The sequence below is a fragment of the Centruroides sculpturatus genome, unplaced genomic scaffold, assembly GCF_000671375.1.
Source record: "Centruroides sculpturatus isolate CEXI.00-Female unplaced genomic scaffold, Cexi_2.0 scaffold341, whole genome shotgun sequence".
In the NCBI taxonomy this organism is placed as follows: Eukaryota; Metazoa; Arthropoda; class Arachnida; order Scorpiones; family Buthidae; genus Centruroides; species Centruroides sculpturatus.
Window position 1 is genome coordinate 76,954 of NW_019384623.1, and position 15,079 is coordinate 92,032.

Here is a 15,079-nt window from a genome sequence, read left to right on the forward strand (position 1 = left end):
TCTCCTATTTTGACATATTAAAAAGTTGCATTTTTGTCTTAACGTAATAAAAATATTTTTATTCAACATTCACCATCAGCGCATTCTGAATGTCGACATTTGCCGGTGTAAGTGAGAAATAACGATATTTAGCAAATATTTCGGACATACACGAAACGACTGTGTGAATGTTGACATTCACCGGAGAATGTTGACATTCGCCAGATTTCGGTCATTCACAGTAACATATATAAGTGATATTCAAGACGCCTTGCAAACAATGCACTATCCAGAATGGTTGCTAGAGCTGAGTATATTTATAATTAAAAAACATAATTTTCATTTTGATAATGTATATTATACAGAAAAGGAATGATCTCAATGGGCACATGTGTTGGCCTAAGATTGGCAGAATTACAGAATTAGTAATCAAACTTATAGATATTAAAATAGCTTTTTTTTATTTGTGATTTCAGGCCTTCTACCGCTCAAAAAGGCCAGGTATAAAAATAAAAAGTAGCAAGTACAAGTGGAATTGTTTTTTTCAATAGATATGTGGATGACTGCGTGTTGACTTTTGAACAGCAGAAAATTACACCAGATCAAATATTAACCCAAGTTAATAAATTAAATAAAAAACATAATTTTTGAATTAGAAATGAAAAAAATCGATGTCTACCACATTTGAATTTGTTAATAATAATAAAAGATAAAACACTTGAATATCAAAAATATATAAAGCCAATCAGTGCCAAAAGTGATAAACTATTATTTCTCCGTTCCAATTTCAATAAAAAGAAATGTTTTTCAAATTTATATTAAGTTGAAAAATTAAAAACAGAACAACTAAAACAGGAAAACAGGAGGAAGAGATCAAATTAGTAATAATTATGTTCATGTTAAAATCAATATCTAAAGTATTTAGGAGTGTATAGCGAACAAACAAACATTTTCATTTATATATAAAGATAAACATTATTTTTAAAAATTCGTATTAGCGATAAAAATTTTGAGGGAATACTCGTTTCTCAGATTCTCTCCTGATCTCAGTCATGTTCAAATAGCCAATGTACAGTACTTACCCTTCCGTTTTCATCTCCATTTTTAGTCAAATTTCCTATTACAAACGCTACCAAATAAGTCGACATTTTCATAGACCTTTCGAAGACATCAGCTAACCACTCGCTTCCCCTAATTTAAAATTTTCTATTTTAATCCAAATTTAAGCAGAAAACAGATTTAATTCTATATAACACAAAAAGAAACAATTTTAATTTTTGTATTTTATTTTTTTCATATGCATTTTACTTTTGCAGATTATAATCCACTCCAGTCTTTTCTGTTGTCATCATGGAATAACACTATTGGTCCACAAATATTAGTTAGATGGAAGCCAAAAGTAGTTTCTTCGAATGAAATTGTTAATAAAATTAAAGAAGAAAATGTTGAAGTGTCACATAAAGATCCTACATTAAATAAAGAATTCAAATCTGGTATTGAAGATTCAGTGGAAAAATCATATATAAATGATAGTAATATTAGCTCATTAAATCAAAAGAGAGATTTAAATCAGTTAAATCAATTAGACAGTATAGAAAATAGACAATTAGATATCTTAGAAGAAATTATTTTTTTAGATGACCAAAATGATAACTGTCTATGCAGTCAAGATATTACATTTAAAGCTGTTGGGCAGTTATTATTAGGAGAACTAGAAAATTATCCAGCATTACTCGGTTCCTACAGTAGGATGTATTTATTATCAGAAAAAAATATTATTATAATAACTAATCTATTTCAGTTAAATAATTGTATAGATTTAAATGGTAAATCAGTTGATAATCTTCGTTTGAGTTTATCAGCCATATTTAAATATGAAGATAAAGAATTTATTTTAAATATTTATTCAATAATTGATTTAATGCTTAGAAGACAAGTTTCTATTTTGCAAGCATATAAGGTGTGTATGAATTCATGAAAATATATAGTTTTGTTATAAGAAATGTAACTGATGCTAAATAATGATTATTTGTTTGTTTAAAATTAGGTTCTCTCACTTGATATTATTAATTGTATCACTATGCATTTAAATAATAACTACAATACAATATCTGACTTATATAATTTTTCTCTAAAACATCAGGTAAGTATTTTTATATTTATTTCAACATTTACTATAATTTATTCAGTTTAATGTATAGTTTATATAATTGATTGTTATTTTTATATAAATATATTATGGACACTGCCACTGACTATTTTTGGCAACATGACCCAACATTCCATGTGTCTTTGACCTTCTTAACATTTTCTTGTAATTTATATCAATTTTTTGTAAATAATATTAGCTTTATAAATTATAAGGAGCTTGTCTCTGAATGTTTGGTGGCTCAAAAACATTTAGGAGTGGAGCTCTCATGTTTTGCATTGCTTCATGACATTATAAATTGCATGTGTCACAATTTATAGTAACTTTTTATATAAATAACATTAGTTATACATACATAGATTACGTAGCCATAAATAATACTTCAAAATTTAAAAAAGAATAATTGGAGGTAAAATGAAAGAAAATACTATTAAATAAAATAATACAGAGCAAATTAATAATACTAAATACCTTTAAAAATATATATTTACTATTTAAATTACTTATTCAAACAATGTCGTGTTCTATGAGATTACAAGGTACAAACTTTGATATTCCATGTGGCTAAAAAATTTTATTCTTTTGGGATTTTTGGAATTTTTGGTAATATACTCAATAGCTCTGTTTTGAATATATTACAGTGGTACCAAATACTTTGAATGCTTCAGAGTTCAAACTGCACACACAGTGAAAAATGCACTTGAAACATAAACACAATCTGTCTGTGCATCCAAATTCTCTTTCACTCTTGTGTTACACTCATATGTTTTACTTGCTTTTATCACTTTAATTTTGGTGTGTTTGGTTATATACAATATATTGTGTGTTATTTGTCTATTTTTAGCAATTTCTCCCTGTAAGCTTTTCTTTGTCAACAGCTTTGGGTGCCCTGTATGTTTTGAATCCTTTAATTTAAAATTTTTTGAATGGTACTTTTTTAAATGTTTGAAGTTTAGTAGCATCTTCCCTATACGCATTATAAATTGTTTTTATTGTTTGTAAGGCATTATATCCTTTCTGAAACTCATAAAGTATATGCCTGATATGCTTTTTAATTGAAGACATTTCAACTTGATGTTCAAACAAAATGTGAAGAGATAAATTTAAAATAAGCTTTTAAATAAAGAATACAATCTCATATTAGCAGTAACATGAGATTATGTTTGTTATAATTGAATGTTATAATTCAGGGATGGCCAACACGTAGACCATGATCGACCGCAAATGTTTTGAAAGTAGCCCGCGAAGCTAAAGTTGAACAATTTGCTTTCACTTAAATTAACGTTTAAAAATCTTAATTCAATAATTTATTCTTACAATAATAGACTGTCTTTGCAATGTACCCATACTGTTTGTATTTATCCTGATGAATAATGCAAATGAATGTTAACACATGTGCATATAAAAATCCTAAAATTGTTTGCCCATATTTATAGTCACCTGCAGACTATATTTTACCAAAAAAGTAGCCCCTAAGGGATAAAAGTTTGGCTACACCTGTTATAATTAAATCACACATCTATGTTAAATAATGACAGCTGTTAATTAATAATATGCAAAAATTTTCTGTTGAACACCATATAACCATTACTTATTAACCATGCATTCAAGAAGTGTACGGAATCAATAAAATTTAACAGGAAGGTTGTAATATAAACGATTGAAATGAAAAAAGGAACTTAATCACTAAGCAGTTATTATCCTCAAAATTAAGACTTTTGTCTATTTATTATAATTATTTTTTTTAACATCAAAAGCAACTGCTGAAATTTGTTCAGTTGTATATATTGGCAAAATAATTTCACTAGGATGTGTACCTTCTACTGGAAGTTCAACACCCTTAATGGCAAAAGGTTTGTAGGTAGTATAAGGCAAAAAAGAGGATGGGATTTTAATATCAAGGCAGTGTGTTTGTAAGTTGTAAGTTGAGCCTTCTGGACAGTAACACAATGGACCCTTTGGACTAGGTTGACAACCATATCGGCATGTGCTTGATCTACACATATCAGATTCACAAAAGTCTTGTTCATCACTTCCATCTAAGCAATTCAATATGCCATCACACAATTCTATAATTAGAATGCACTGAGTAGAATTGATGTACTTAAAATAATTTAAAGGACAATGGAATTCTTTATGATATGTATTTAATTCGTATTTATTATAGTTTAAAGCACATATTTCTATAAATATAATTAAGCCGGTAAAAGAGAATAATAATAAATAAGGCAAACATCCGCAACTGAAAACCGTGTTAAACTTATTCGTAAGACGAATAAAATAAAAGTTTTTGATTATATGATAATATATAAAGAATTAAACACGGTAAAATTAATCATATCCTGATATTATGCCGGATCGTCTTATGTTTCTCTTTGTCCTCTACCTGTTGTGGAAGCAGATGAAGTGGTTAATCTATTTATTATAATTCGTAATATAAAAGTTATTTCTTAAATAAAATCTCATAACAGCTAGAAAATTTATGCAACTTGTTGCTGAATTTTTTACAATTTATTTCTAGATATTCTCATTTATTATTAAATTAAAATATAAAATAATCAATATACTTTTTATAACTTTAAAATGCAAAAAAAATAATTATTGAAATCTTTTTAAAATTGCTGATTGTAAGAATGAAACAGATATTTCTTTCTTTTTATCAGTTATCATTATCGGAAACATATTTTGAAGATAAATCCATTAGTGACCTAAAATTTTTTGAAAGATGTTTAGCATCTCATTTTCAAAGTTGCAGCTGTTCAGCTATAATTGGACAAACAGAAAATGATATTAATAAAGTAAGTATAAATTAAATATGTTAGTTTAAAAAAGTTAGAGAAATTTTTATGAAATTTAATTAAGTATATAAAGTAAGTTTTTAACACAACTATAAAATAAAAAATTAGTGTGTAATTTAATATAGACACAGAAATAATTTATTAAAATAAGTGAATAAATTTATTATAATAAATTTTTAAAAGTAATTTTATAATTATTTTAGTAAGTGAATTATTCATTATAATAAAAATAAATAATTTTTATTAAAATAAGTATTACAAAAATATTAATGTTTATATGTACTGTATACACAATATTTATTTGATTCTAAGCTGCACCCTTTTTATTATTTTAATGTCCTTGAAAATTGGGTAGACTTACATTTAAAAGTGGTTAAATTTTACCTGAAAAGGCATTTTTTAAAGTACCATAAATCTATTCTATACCATGTCTAATATCCCCTGACCTAATTTCATCATCATCCAATCAGTAGTATTTAGTTAGGATTCTTTTTTTTGGGAATGATATGTCAGTTTGCAATATGATAATGTTTGATTGATTATTTTATAGTATTTTTAACCTTTTGAGCTTTTGAACTTATAAAGGTTTGATGTTTGTATCAACAAGCCATTTAAGGACTAAGAAAATAATACAAAAATTGCTTTAACCACTTGTGGGAAAATAATATTGGTGAGTGCTTCAAAAATTGTGGAATGGCTATCTGTCACCTGGCAAAAGTTCCCAGAGAAATAATAATTCATTCCTTTAAAAAATGGATGGCACAAAAGATGACTTAGTTTGGGAAAATAATGATGCCAACAGCAATTTCAAAATCAGCTGTGATAGTGTGACTAATGAATGATTGTCACAATGTGATAGTGAAAGCACTTAAATACATAATTTAAAGTAAATCTTAAGATTTTTTAAATAAATTAATTCTTAACTTCTTCTTACTTCTCATTTTTACTTTCCTGGCTTTGTTAAATATATAACAAAGAGAAAGTATTTGATCAAAAATTACCTCCTCAAGATTTTTACATTTTTGGACTCAGGGCACTTTGGAACATTGAGAAATGTAAAAAAATTTGGGGATTTTTTTGTGTGTATGAATATTAGTGTGTGCGCACATGGCACAATTTTGTTCACCCTCTTTGAAGCTTAATAACTCCTGTGCTGTTTCTTGAAATTTTCTTAAATTTTGCAGGGAGGTTTGTGTATTGGGGGATTGATGATATGTTTGGTGGTCAAAGGCCAAGGGAATGGATTGATAGAGGGGATTGTCAAATCTCGAGTAGGGTCTGACTTAATGACAATTTTACATATTATTTGCATTTACTTAAAATTTGGTGGATTTGGACTTGATATTTAAAATTTTTTATAAAATTTATTCTTACCCTCAAAATTAAGTTTTTTGCCATTTTATGATAATTAAAAATATAAAAATGTTTTAAAATAAGATATTATAACAGATTGTGCCACTGAATGTTGCTGGGAAAGTTAAGCAACCCATTACTGGATTTTTTAATATGATGTAATGAAATGCAGCAGATGGAATGTATTTTTTTTTAACACTTATGAAATAAAATTTAGTTTTTGTTCAATATTACTATATAAAGAATACGAGATCTGTTTAAAAAATACGCAGACTGACGTCATAAAACAAAATGTACTTTATGTAGAAGTTACATGTCTGGGTTCCCTTCAAAGTACTCTCCTTCCCAACACACACACTTATTCCAACAGTGTTTCCACTTGTTGAAATGGTCCTGGTACACTTCTTTTGTAATGTCCTTCAGCACCTTTGTCGCATTTGCCTTAATCTCAGGAATTGTTTCAAATCTTCTTCCTTTCAAGGGTCTTTTGAGAGTGGGGAACAAGAAAAAGTCACAAGGAGAAAGGTCAGGTGAGTAGAGGGGTGGGGAAGAACATTGATCGAGTGTTTGGCCAAAAACTTACAAGTTATGAGGGCTGAATGGGCTGGAGCATTGTCATGATGGAGAAACCAATCACCACTCCTCCACATTTCTGGCATTTTGCAACGGATNACTGTACATTAATACTTTCTACTTTCCTGCTTTATATTACTTTTTAATGTTTTTATAAAGTTAACCAGATTCTTGTTTACCCAAGAAACTGTACGTAAAAACTCATTAGATATTTAAATAATCTTCAATCGCAAAAAATGTAAATTTATATATTTCTCGCGTAGTAATATATTTACGTAAAACAAAAAAAATATCTAATGTTTTATTTCACGACAGGTTATGACATTAAAATGACAAGAGCTAACAATAAAATTTTTAGTCAGGTGTTGTGACATCTGTTGCATTGTACAGAAACGTATTATTCAACTTTTTAATAATACGTTTTTAAAATCGGTAGGACGACACTTTATAAATAAACTGTCTTTTCATCAAATTGTTTAACGATACATTAAATATATTATTTGTTTAGCTAATTCATAACTGTATTATGATGATTATAGTACAACTTTATTTTCATGTTGTAATCGATTTGAAGTTATTTATTTTATTATGATATAATTTATCGGTTAGTAGGCTAATTGCTTCTTGTGTAACAAACGTATTTAAATTTCAGTGTTTTGAAATAACAATAGAACGTTCGTGATAAACTATGTATAGCGTTTTCTTTTGAACTTAATAATAAAATTTAGGCTTATCTATAACCTTTATGTATGTGTTAAAAATTGTATAAAATTATCAGAAATTGCTATTTTATAAAAAACAAATGTAAGGACATTAAACAATTCTAGCATACAGGTTAAAGAATATCAACACTTACTATTCGGTGATGTTATCTTCGTTATCGTCGTAGGAATAGTAATAAAATCCGTGCAGTTGTTCTTGTAACACTCCCTCGAATTCTATAAACAAACTGTAATTTGCTAAAGACAACTTTTCTAATAAAGTCAAAATTATAAAGTCGATTTCCTCATCGTAATCCATTCTTAATATCTTCACATCATTTCCAGAATCTCTTAGAATTTTAATACGGTCCAAACTTAAGGATAAGCCCTTGGAATGAAAGATAATCGTGTCTGTACTTTCTATGCAAGCAAAATTGATATTTACACTTCCATTGAACTTAAAATTGTCGGGTCCCAAATGCGGTTGAATTTCCAATCGGTAGTGGTGTGGAATGATGGTTTTCGGCAGGAAAATGCCTCTCGGTTCCTTCGGTGTAAAAATTAACACACAAAAATGTAGGACCAATGCGAAAATCACGAGAATTGCGATCCCCGCAATTACAATGCAAACCAGAGATATCCATTTCCAATTTTTCAAAAGTATCGGATCCCATTGCGAGAAAGGAGACTTTTTGTTTCCTTCGATTTCTAATTTATCCATTGTTCTATGAATGATTAAGTGTAAACATGGACTCCGACAGAACGCAGGGAGACGTTGATTCCAAATTTAATTACTTCTGTTAGTAGTTACAAGGATAAAGTCGGCGTGGTTCTACTCTCGACCCCGTCAGAGCAGCACCACCTAGATAACAAGGCCATTTCGCTGACTCATAACGTCATCAATAGATGTTTTTTTTTGCAGACTTTTTAGTTTTTAATAATATTTTTTTTTATTCATTCCGTTTATGACAGAATTTTTACTTAAAATGGTTAGCTTAATTTATACTTTAAACGGTAAATTTTCTATTTAATTTTATTCACAATATCAAAAGTATGATATTTTATGTAATACATTTACTGAAGCTTTATTGAATTATTTTTCACATTTCAGAAATTTATAATAAATGTTTATATTATCAAAAATATAATGCTTAACAATATAAAGTTTAAAAATTACATTTCAGCAAGTTATCACAGAATCAAACAGTATAACAGTATGTAATCATTTTATAAATGCATGAGCAAAAATTAAATTTAAAACATTTTTAAACTTATTTCTGGAGATTCTCTTTTATTAGAGGCAGACGATAAATATGATGAATAATTGGGAAAAATAGTAGCGACAGTATCTTTAGCTAACCTCGGCTACTTCAATGATGCTATTACTATTTTTCCTGTTTCCTCATGAGAAAATCTAAGTATATCCGACGGTGAAAAGTAAACTTCACATACCTGTAAGTTATTAAAAATTAAAACGACTAAAAACATATTTAAAGACAAATACTCATCAAAATAATAACAATTTTAAGTAATGAGAAAATAATTATAATTAAAAACATACATTTATATACATTTGTAGTGTAATTTATTAGGATGCATCATTTTCATTCCATGTTTTTAATTTATTTTTTAAATAAAAAATTTGAATTTTGTTTTGGAATCATAGTAGATATATACTTCATGAATTGATAGATTATTATATAATCACAATTAAATACATTTCGCATAAAAATAAATTTAAATATAAAAATTTGTATATTGTTATATATTTTGGAAAATCATAGTAGGGCTGTCCATATTTCCTTCACCACGTAAATCTCTACTAATTACATTTCCTACTGAATTTTATAATGGAAAAATCATTTCCCCATTATGAAAATTTACTAGTGAAACTTAATTAACTTCCAGTAACTGGGAAATATTTTTTTACTCAATCATTTTTAAACATTTACCCCACATTTACCTAAAAAATTAAACTATCAAATTTTATTTCTGTGAAATACATAAAACATTTTTCATATGTGTAATTATTAACAGGTATTATGTATTAACTGTCTGTTAATAATTCTGTAATACATAAAGTTATAATAGTTAAAACTGTATCATATTTAAAATAACAGTTAAAATAGTTATATTTCAGTGTTCAAAATATAACTTAGTTAAATTTTGAACACTGAAATACACATAACGCTTGATTTAATTTTATTAAGCAATTACTGTATATCAAACTACCATTAATTATTTTATCTTACAGAACTCTTATAATAAAAATCATAATTTTTAATTATCTCAAAAATCAAATGTAAAGGACTAACATTGTATTGTAGAAATTTCAATAGTAAATTCTCTAAATGTTATCTGTAATTGTAAGTTAAAGCTTATGGCTTATATTCAGAATTTGCCTATAATTCATTGAGTAATGGTATTCATTCAAAATTCTAAAAGTTCTGAAATCCGATTCATTATCTATTTTATTCTGTGTAGCCTTATTATTTTTTATAAATTCCATTAAAGTGAAACAATTATATACTAATAAATAATAATATAAAATAAGTACTTACTTTAGATGACTTATTGGGCTTAAAATTGTTCCTAAGGATTGAGCACATCATTTGGTTTCTTGGAACAGCTCCTTCAAAAATTAGAATATAGAAGACCTCTTATGATCCGCGCAATTTGATTTACAAGGAACACAACACGCCGATGATATTTCAAACAAAATTTTACGAAATTTTTTATAAAGACCAGTAATACAGACTTATACTATAAAGGACTAATGGTTAGCGATCCACGTGTTTAGTGATCTTCTGATGACGTCAGAGAATCATGTTCGGAAAACGAATAGACCTTGATCTATGTGATGATGGTGGTCAGAGTCGATTTTCTTAATAGATTTTTTGTAAGTCGTTAATTACCATTAATATGTTTTGAATTGTTAATTTAAATGACCAATGAAAATATTTTTAAATATATTATACTTTAAACAAGCTATAACTTCGTCATACATTTAATGTACAGTACAATACATGTTTAGTCTTTGCTCTTTGGAATTCTAATCCAGATCAGAACGTTAACATAGTTATTTTCATAATTTCGATGGAGTTAAAAAATTAAAATCTATCGAAACTATAAATACAGTATTATCGTTAGAGTCGAATTATACACAAGTAATTAAAATACTGAAAAATGCTACATTAGTATTATATTACCAGGGGGTCCCCCACTTGCTTAGTCCACTTGTTCACAATATAGACTATTCATAGCAAAAATTTTGTGACTATTCATTGATTTTCGATACTGCCGTTTCTATTATTTTCCCATGGCGGAAAAACGTTCGTGACGATTATAAGTTAAGTATTTTATATATAGAGCCTCGTAGATAAAGATTTGATAAAGTTTTGAAAAATTGATATATTTTTTTTCTATTGAAATTGAATATAGACCTATGTTGAATAAATAAATTGAATATAGATTATATATATTTTTAAATCTAGCAAAGGTTGCGTAACTTTCCCGGCTGTTGTGAGATTATATTTTAAAAATAACTTTTGTATTATTAATCAAAATAAATAAATAAAATTTTATGTCGCGCCATCTGTTATGAAATTTTGTTATAAAAATTTTATATATTTTTAATTCAGAAAACTTTTAACATGAAAATATGAAAATTTAAGTCATCGGTACGAAGCAAAATTTAGCTTAATAGTTCTTTACATTACAAAATATGATTGAATTCGATCAGTGATATCACGGAAGTACAGTGCAATCAAACATGTGGCTTAAAAACGCGACTTTATTTAAAATAAAAACAAAATAACATTTACATTAAATAATCTTTAATGGATGGTTATTCATTTATATACATTTCAAATCATAAATCACTCATATTAATCTTCAAAATATAGTATATAGATTAACGAGAAGAAAATACTCGAAATATTAATACATTTTTGTGAAAACTTGAAATAAGCAACTTCTATAATTTCTGGTAAGCTTCTGATGTGTGATTCTTCCTAAAATGTTTAAACCGAAAGCAATTGCATTCATATTGAAAGGTTACGTCATTCATTCAGCATTTTATATGACGCAGTTAGATTTATTCTTACTAGTCTCGTAATTATCTCGAAATCACGGCAATTTTTTTTGGATAAAAATTTTGATAAATATTATAAGAGTTAGCATTTGTCCATGAATTGCTATAAGTCATATTATGTCCAAGCAATGATACAGTAGAAGGATTATATATTCTTTACATCATTTAGCACAAATCATAGAAACTAAGAAAACTTTTCATAATTTAATAAGGTAATGAATTAACTGATCCACTTCTTTTCTTTCAACCAATTTTCGGCGCATCTTCGAAAAGGCTTATACATTTCCAATTTTTCTCGGCCTTCGCTCAAAGCTTCTTCAAATTTTTTCACAATCGTTTCATCTTTAATTTCTTTTAAACGAAATTTTATAATAGATTCCAGCTGAAAATTAAAAAGTACTTTAATATTTATATGTATTTTGATTTCTTAATATACAAAACGTAATGAAGTTTCTCGAAAATAAAGATTAACTCTCTCTCTTATCCAGGAAGCAGAATTTCGAAAAATCCCTTCTTAGTGTGCAATCTCATGGCGTACTCCGTGTACCAAATTTCAACGTTCAATTCCTAACCGTTTGAGCTCTGCCGCTTATTGTTATTATTATTATTATTATTAACCAATCTCGATTATATATATAGATATTACGTACTTGTATTTTATAAACTACATAAAATAATTTGAAATACCTTTTGAAAAAGCTCTTCGTTAATCATTAACGTACTTGTGAGATATAAAGCATTCTTAAGATCACTAGAAAAACAAATTAATTCAAAAATAAATATTATTTGCTTAGATTGCTCTATTTAAATGCAACAAGCATTTAAGTATCAAATAAACATTCGAAATCTTAATAAGAAATAAAAAGTCAAATTAATATCAAGTTATAAATTTAATATTTTAAATTACTGTAAATTAATACGAACTTACCGGATATATCACAAAAAGTATTTTTAAAATTTTAATAAGGTAACTAAAGGCAACGGACATATACAAATTTGTGGAAGTCTGAAAGGTGGATGTCTTCACATTAAAGTTGTGAAGACATCCATCTTTCAGACTTCCACCCAGCTTGAAACTTTTTAAACACCCAGCGTATAGCCCCAATTTAGCGCCGAGCGATTTCCACCTCTTTCCTGAACTGAAAACGTTGCTAGGATGGCAGAGGTTAGAGACTAATGACAATCTTCAAAACAACGTTAAGGCCCTTCTCAACTCACTAGCAACATTCTATGAAGAGGGGATTGCAAAGCTCGTCCAGAGATATGACAAATGACTCAATCTTCACGGTGATTATGAAGAAAAGTAACCATGTTTGGTAATAAATTCATTTTGTTATTTACACTTGTTTTTTATGCACTATCGGAGGTTGAAAAAACCGCTCTCTTATAATTTAAACCTACAATACAATGAAAAATCGGCTCTTGCTTCGTCAGTAAATCGAATCCGTTAATCTACCTCTATCTGTCTATAAATTCGTAAAATGAAACTTTATGGATGTAGACAATTTATAATTCCTGTCGGAATTTTTTAATTATTAATTATTTTAATTATTACTAATTATTAATAAATTAATTCATTAATTTATAATTCCTGTCAGAATTTTCGTGTAGAAAGTGTTAGGAGAAAATTTTTAAACGAGATCAACCGACTCTACAAATAAACATTGGCGACTCGTAATAAACACTGTGGAATGAAACACACCAAAGAAAAATAAACCAGCAACGAGTTCCTCAATTCAAGAATAATTTAGACGGGCATCATTCTCTATTTCTCTTCCGTGATGATCGATTCAGTCAGTGGATATAAAAATAAACCGACCATATGACCCCCGAAATCAGATTAATTTAAAGACGCAAACAGACCTGTCGGCCGAGATAGTAAAAACGTCATTAACTTGTCGCTCTGGAGAATTGGAATTCGAAACTGCATCGAATATTCAGAAACTTTTGCAAGTGATATCACTGATTCTGGGGTATCGTCAGTCACTAATCACTCACCTTTATTATGGGCCTATTCTAATCAAAGATTTTGGCGGTAGGCTTTTTTATGCCATCCTAATGGCCGCAGCTCGAAAAGTGTTTAAAAATCTTAAATACATGACTGATAAATTAATTTTAAATTTTCAAAAATTTCTGCTTACTTTTCTATAAAATAGACGATGTTTTCGTTATATATTCGAATCAGATCTGTCCAAGTTTCTCTTATTCCGGTAGCAACAGAAATTACAGAAATTAAGGATTCTAAGTCCTTACTGACGTTTAAAACTCTAAATAAAACATAGTTAACAATTTCAATATAATATATAAAAATTTTTAATAATAATTTAAATATAATATATTTAAAAATACATTTTAAATTTATATTTAAAATATCATAAAGAAATAATTTATATCAAATTAAACATTTAAAATACTCTGATTGTCAAAAAAGTTATGCACCAAGAAGGAAGTGTTGAAATCGAATGACACTCTTTTAGTGTAAACATAATAACGATGATATAAACTGATTAGATATGAAAGCAGAGATGATTTTCTCTACAACAACGATCCATTTAAAGCGATTTTTAGTATCTTGAAGAATCTTTTCTTATCTGAATTCACGCGACGATATGATAGGGTTTGCAGGCACCTATGCTATTCTACGACAAATTTGCCCACAAATATTGCAGATTTCGCTCCAGATTCCTTATTCTTTCATATAGCCCAAGCAGGACCGGCATGAACTTTTGCAGGTTTAGGTTTAAAATTGTGAGAAGCTAAAACAGCGCATTTATATAAAATTCTAAATTTTATAATATTAAATTATTTATTGTAAGTACAAATTGCGAATACGTACATACATGCTATTAATTTTACTACTTATAGTTAAAATAAACTACATATATTTTTAATTAAAGATGGTCGACGGTAATTTACATAGTAAAAATACATTGAAGAAAACAAAAAAAAATTTTTCTTCACAATCCATTGTTTCATAGTCACCATAAAAAAAACCAGATCTTCACTTACAGAGACCTTCCAGAAGAAAGGCATTTTTAATCAATTTACATTTTTTTTAAGAGGCATAGCCTCAAATACAGGTCGTCTCTGTGAAGATTTATGTATGTGTAGTTTTTTTTCTTTTGGTTTGTCAATGGTGACTGTGAAAGGAAGGATTGTGAAGACAAAAGTTTTTCTATTTTTTAATATATTTTTAATATATATATATGTTACCGCTAAAGCTCGAAACTCGTTAATCTGCAGATTACCTAGCTAATCTGCAGATTAACTAGCGTGATCCGTTAAAGTTGTGAAAATTGTTCCATTTCTCAAATTACCTAGATAATGTGCAGAGTATCTAGGTAATCCGCACATTACCTACTAGGCACTCGGTAAAGTGAAAATAAGATCTTTGCCACAAATAAATGTACCACAAATAGGTGTGCTTGTCGCA

The 15,079-nt window shown here is 27.8% G+C and overlaps 3 protein-coding genes across 3 annotated transcripts in view; all 3 read right to left on the reverse strand.

The window, feature by feature from the left end:
• Nucleotides 1-8,521, reverse strand: part of LOC111625536 (leucyl-cystinyl aminopeptidase-like) — a 19,366-nt gene extending 10,845 nt beyond the window's left edge. The window contains exon 1 of the mRNA XM_023368698.1: nt 7,709-8,521. Within this exon, the coding sequence (XP_023224466.1) occupies nt 7,709-8,274 (566 nt within the window). The 5' untranslated portion in view covers nt 8,275-8,521. The remainder of the gene's footprint in view (nt 1-7,708) is intronic.
• LOC111625534 (aminopeptidase N-like) overlaps nt 1-15,079 on the reverse strand; it is a 114,441-nt gene that overhangs the window by 49,705 nt on the left and 49,657 nt on the right. The window lies entirely within an intron of this gene.
• Nucleotides 11,373-15,079, reverse strand: part of LOC111625535 (thyrotropin-releasing hormone-degrading ectoenzyme-like) — a 27,156-nt gene continuing 23,449 nt past the window's right edge. The window contains exons 8-10 of the mRNA XM_023368697.1: nt 13,788-13,913; nt 12,334-12,397; nt 11,373-12,028 (exon numbers count right to left, since the gene is read on the reverse strand). Coding sequence (XP_023224465.1) covers nt 11,867-12,028; nt 12,334-12,397; nt 13,788-13,913 — 352 coding nt within the window. The 3' untranslated portion in view covers nt 11,373-11,866. The remainder of the gene's footprint in view (nt 12,029-12,333; nt 12,398-13,787; nt 13,914-15,079) is intronic.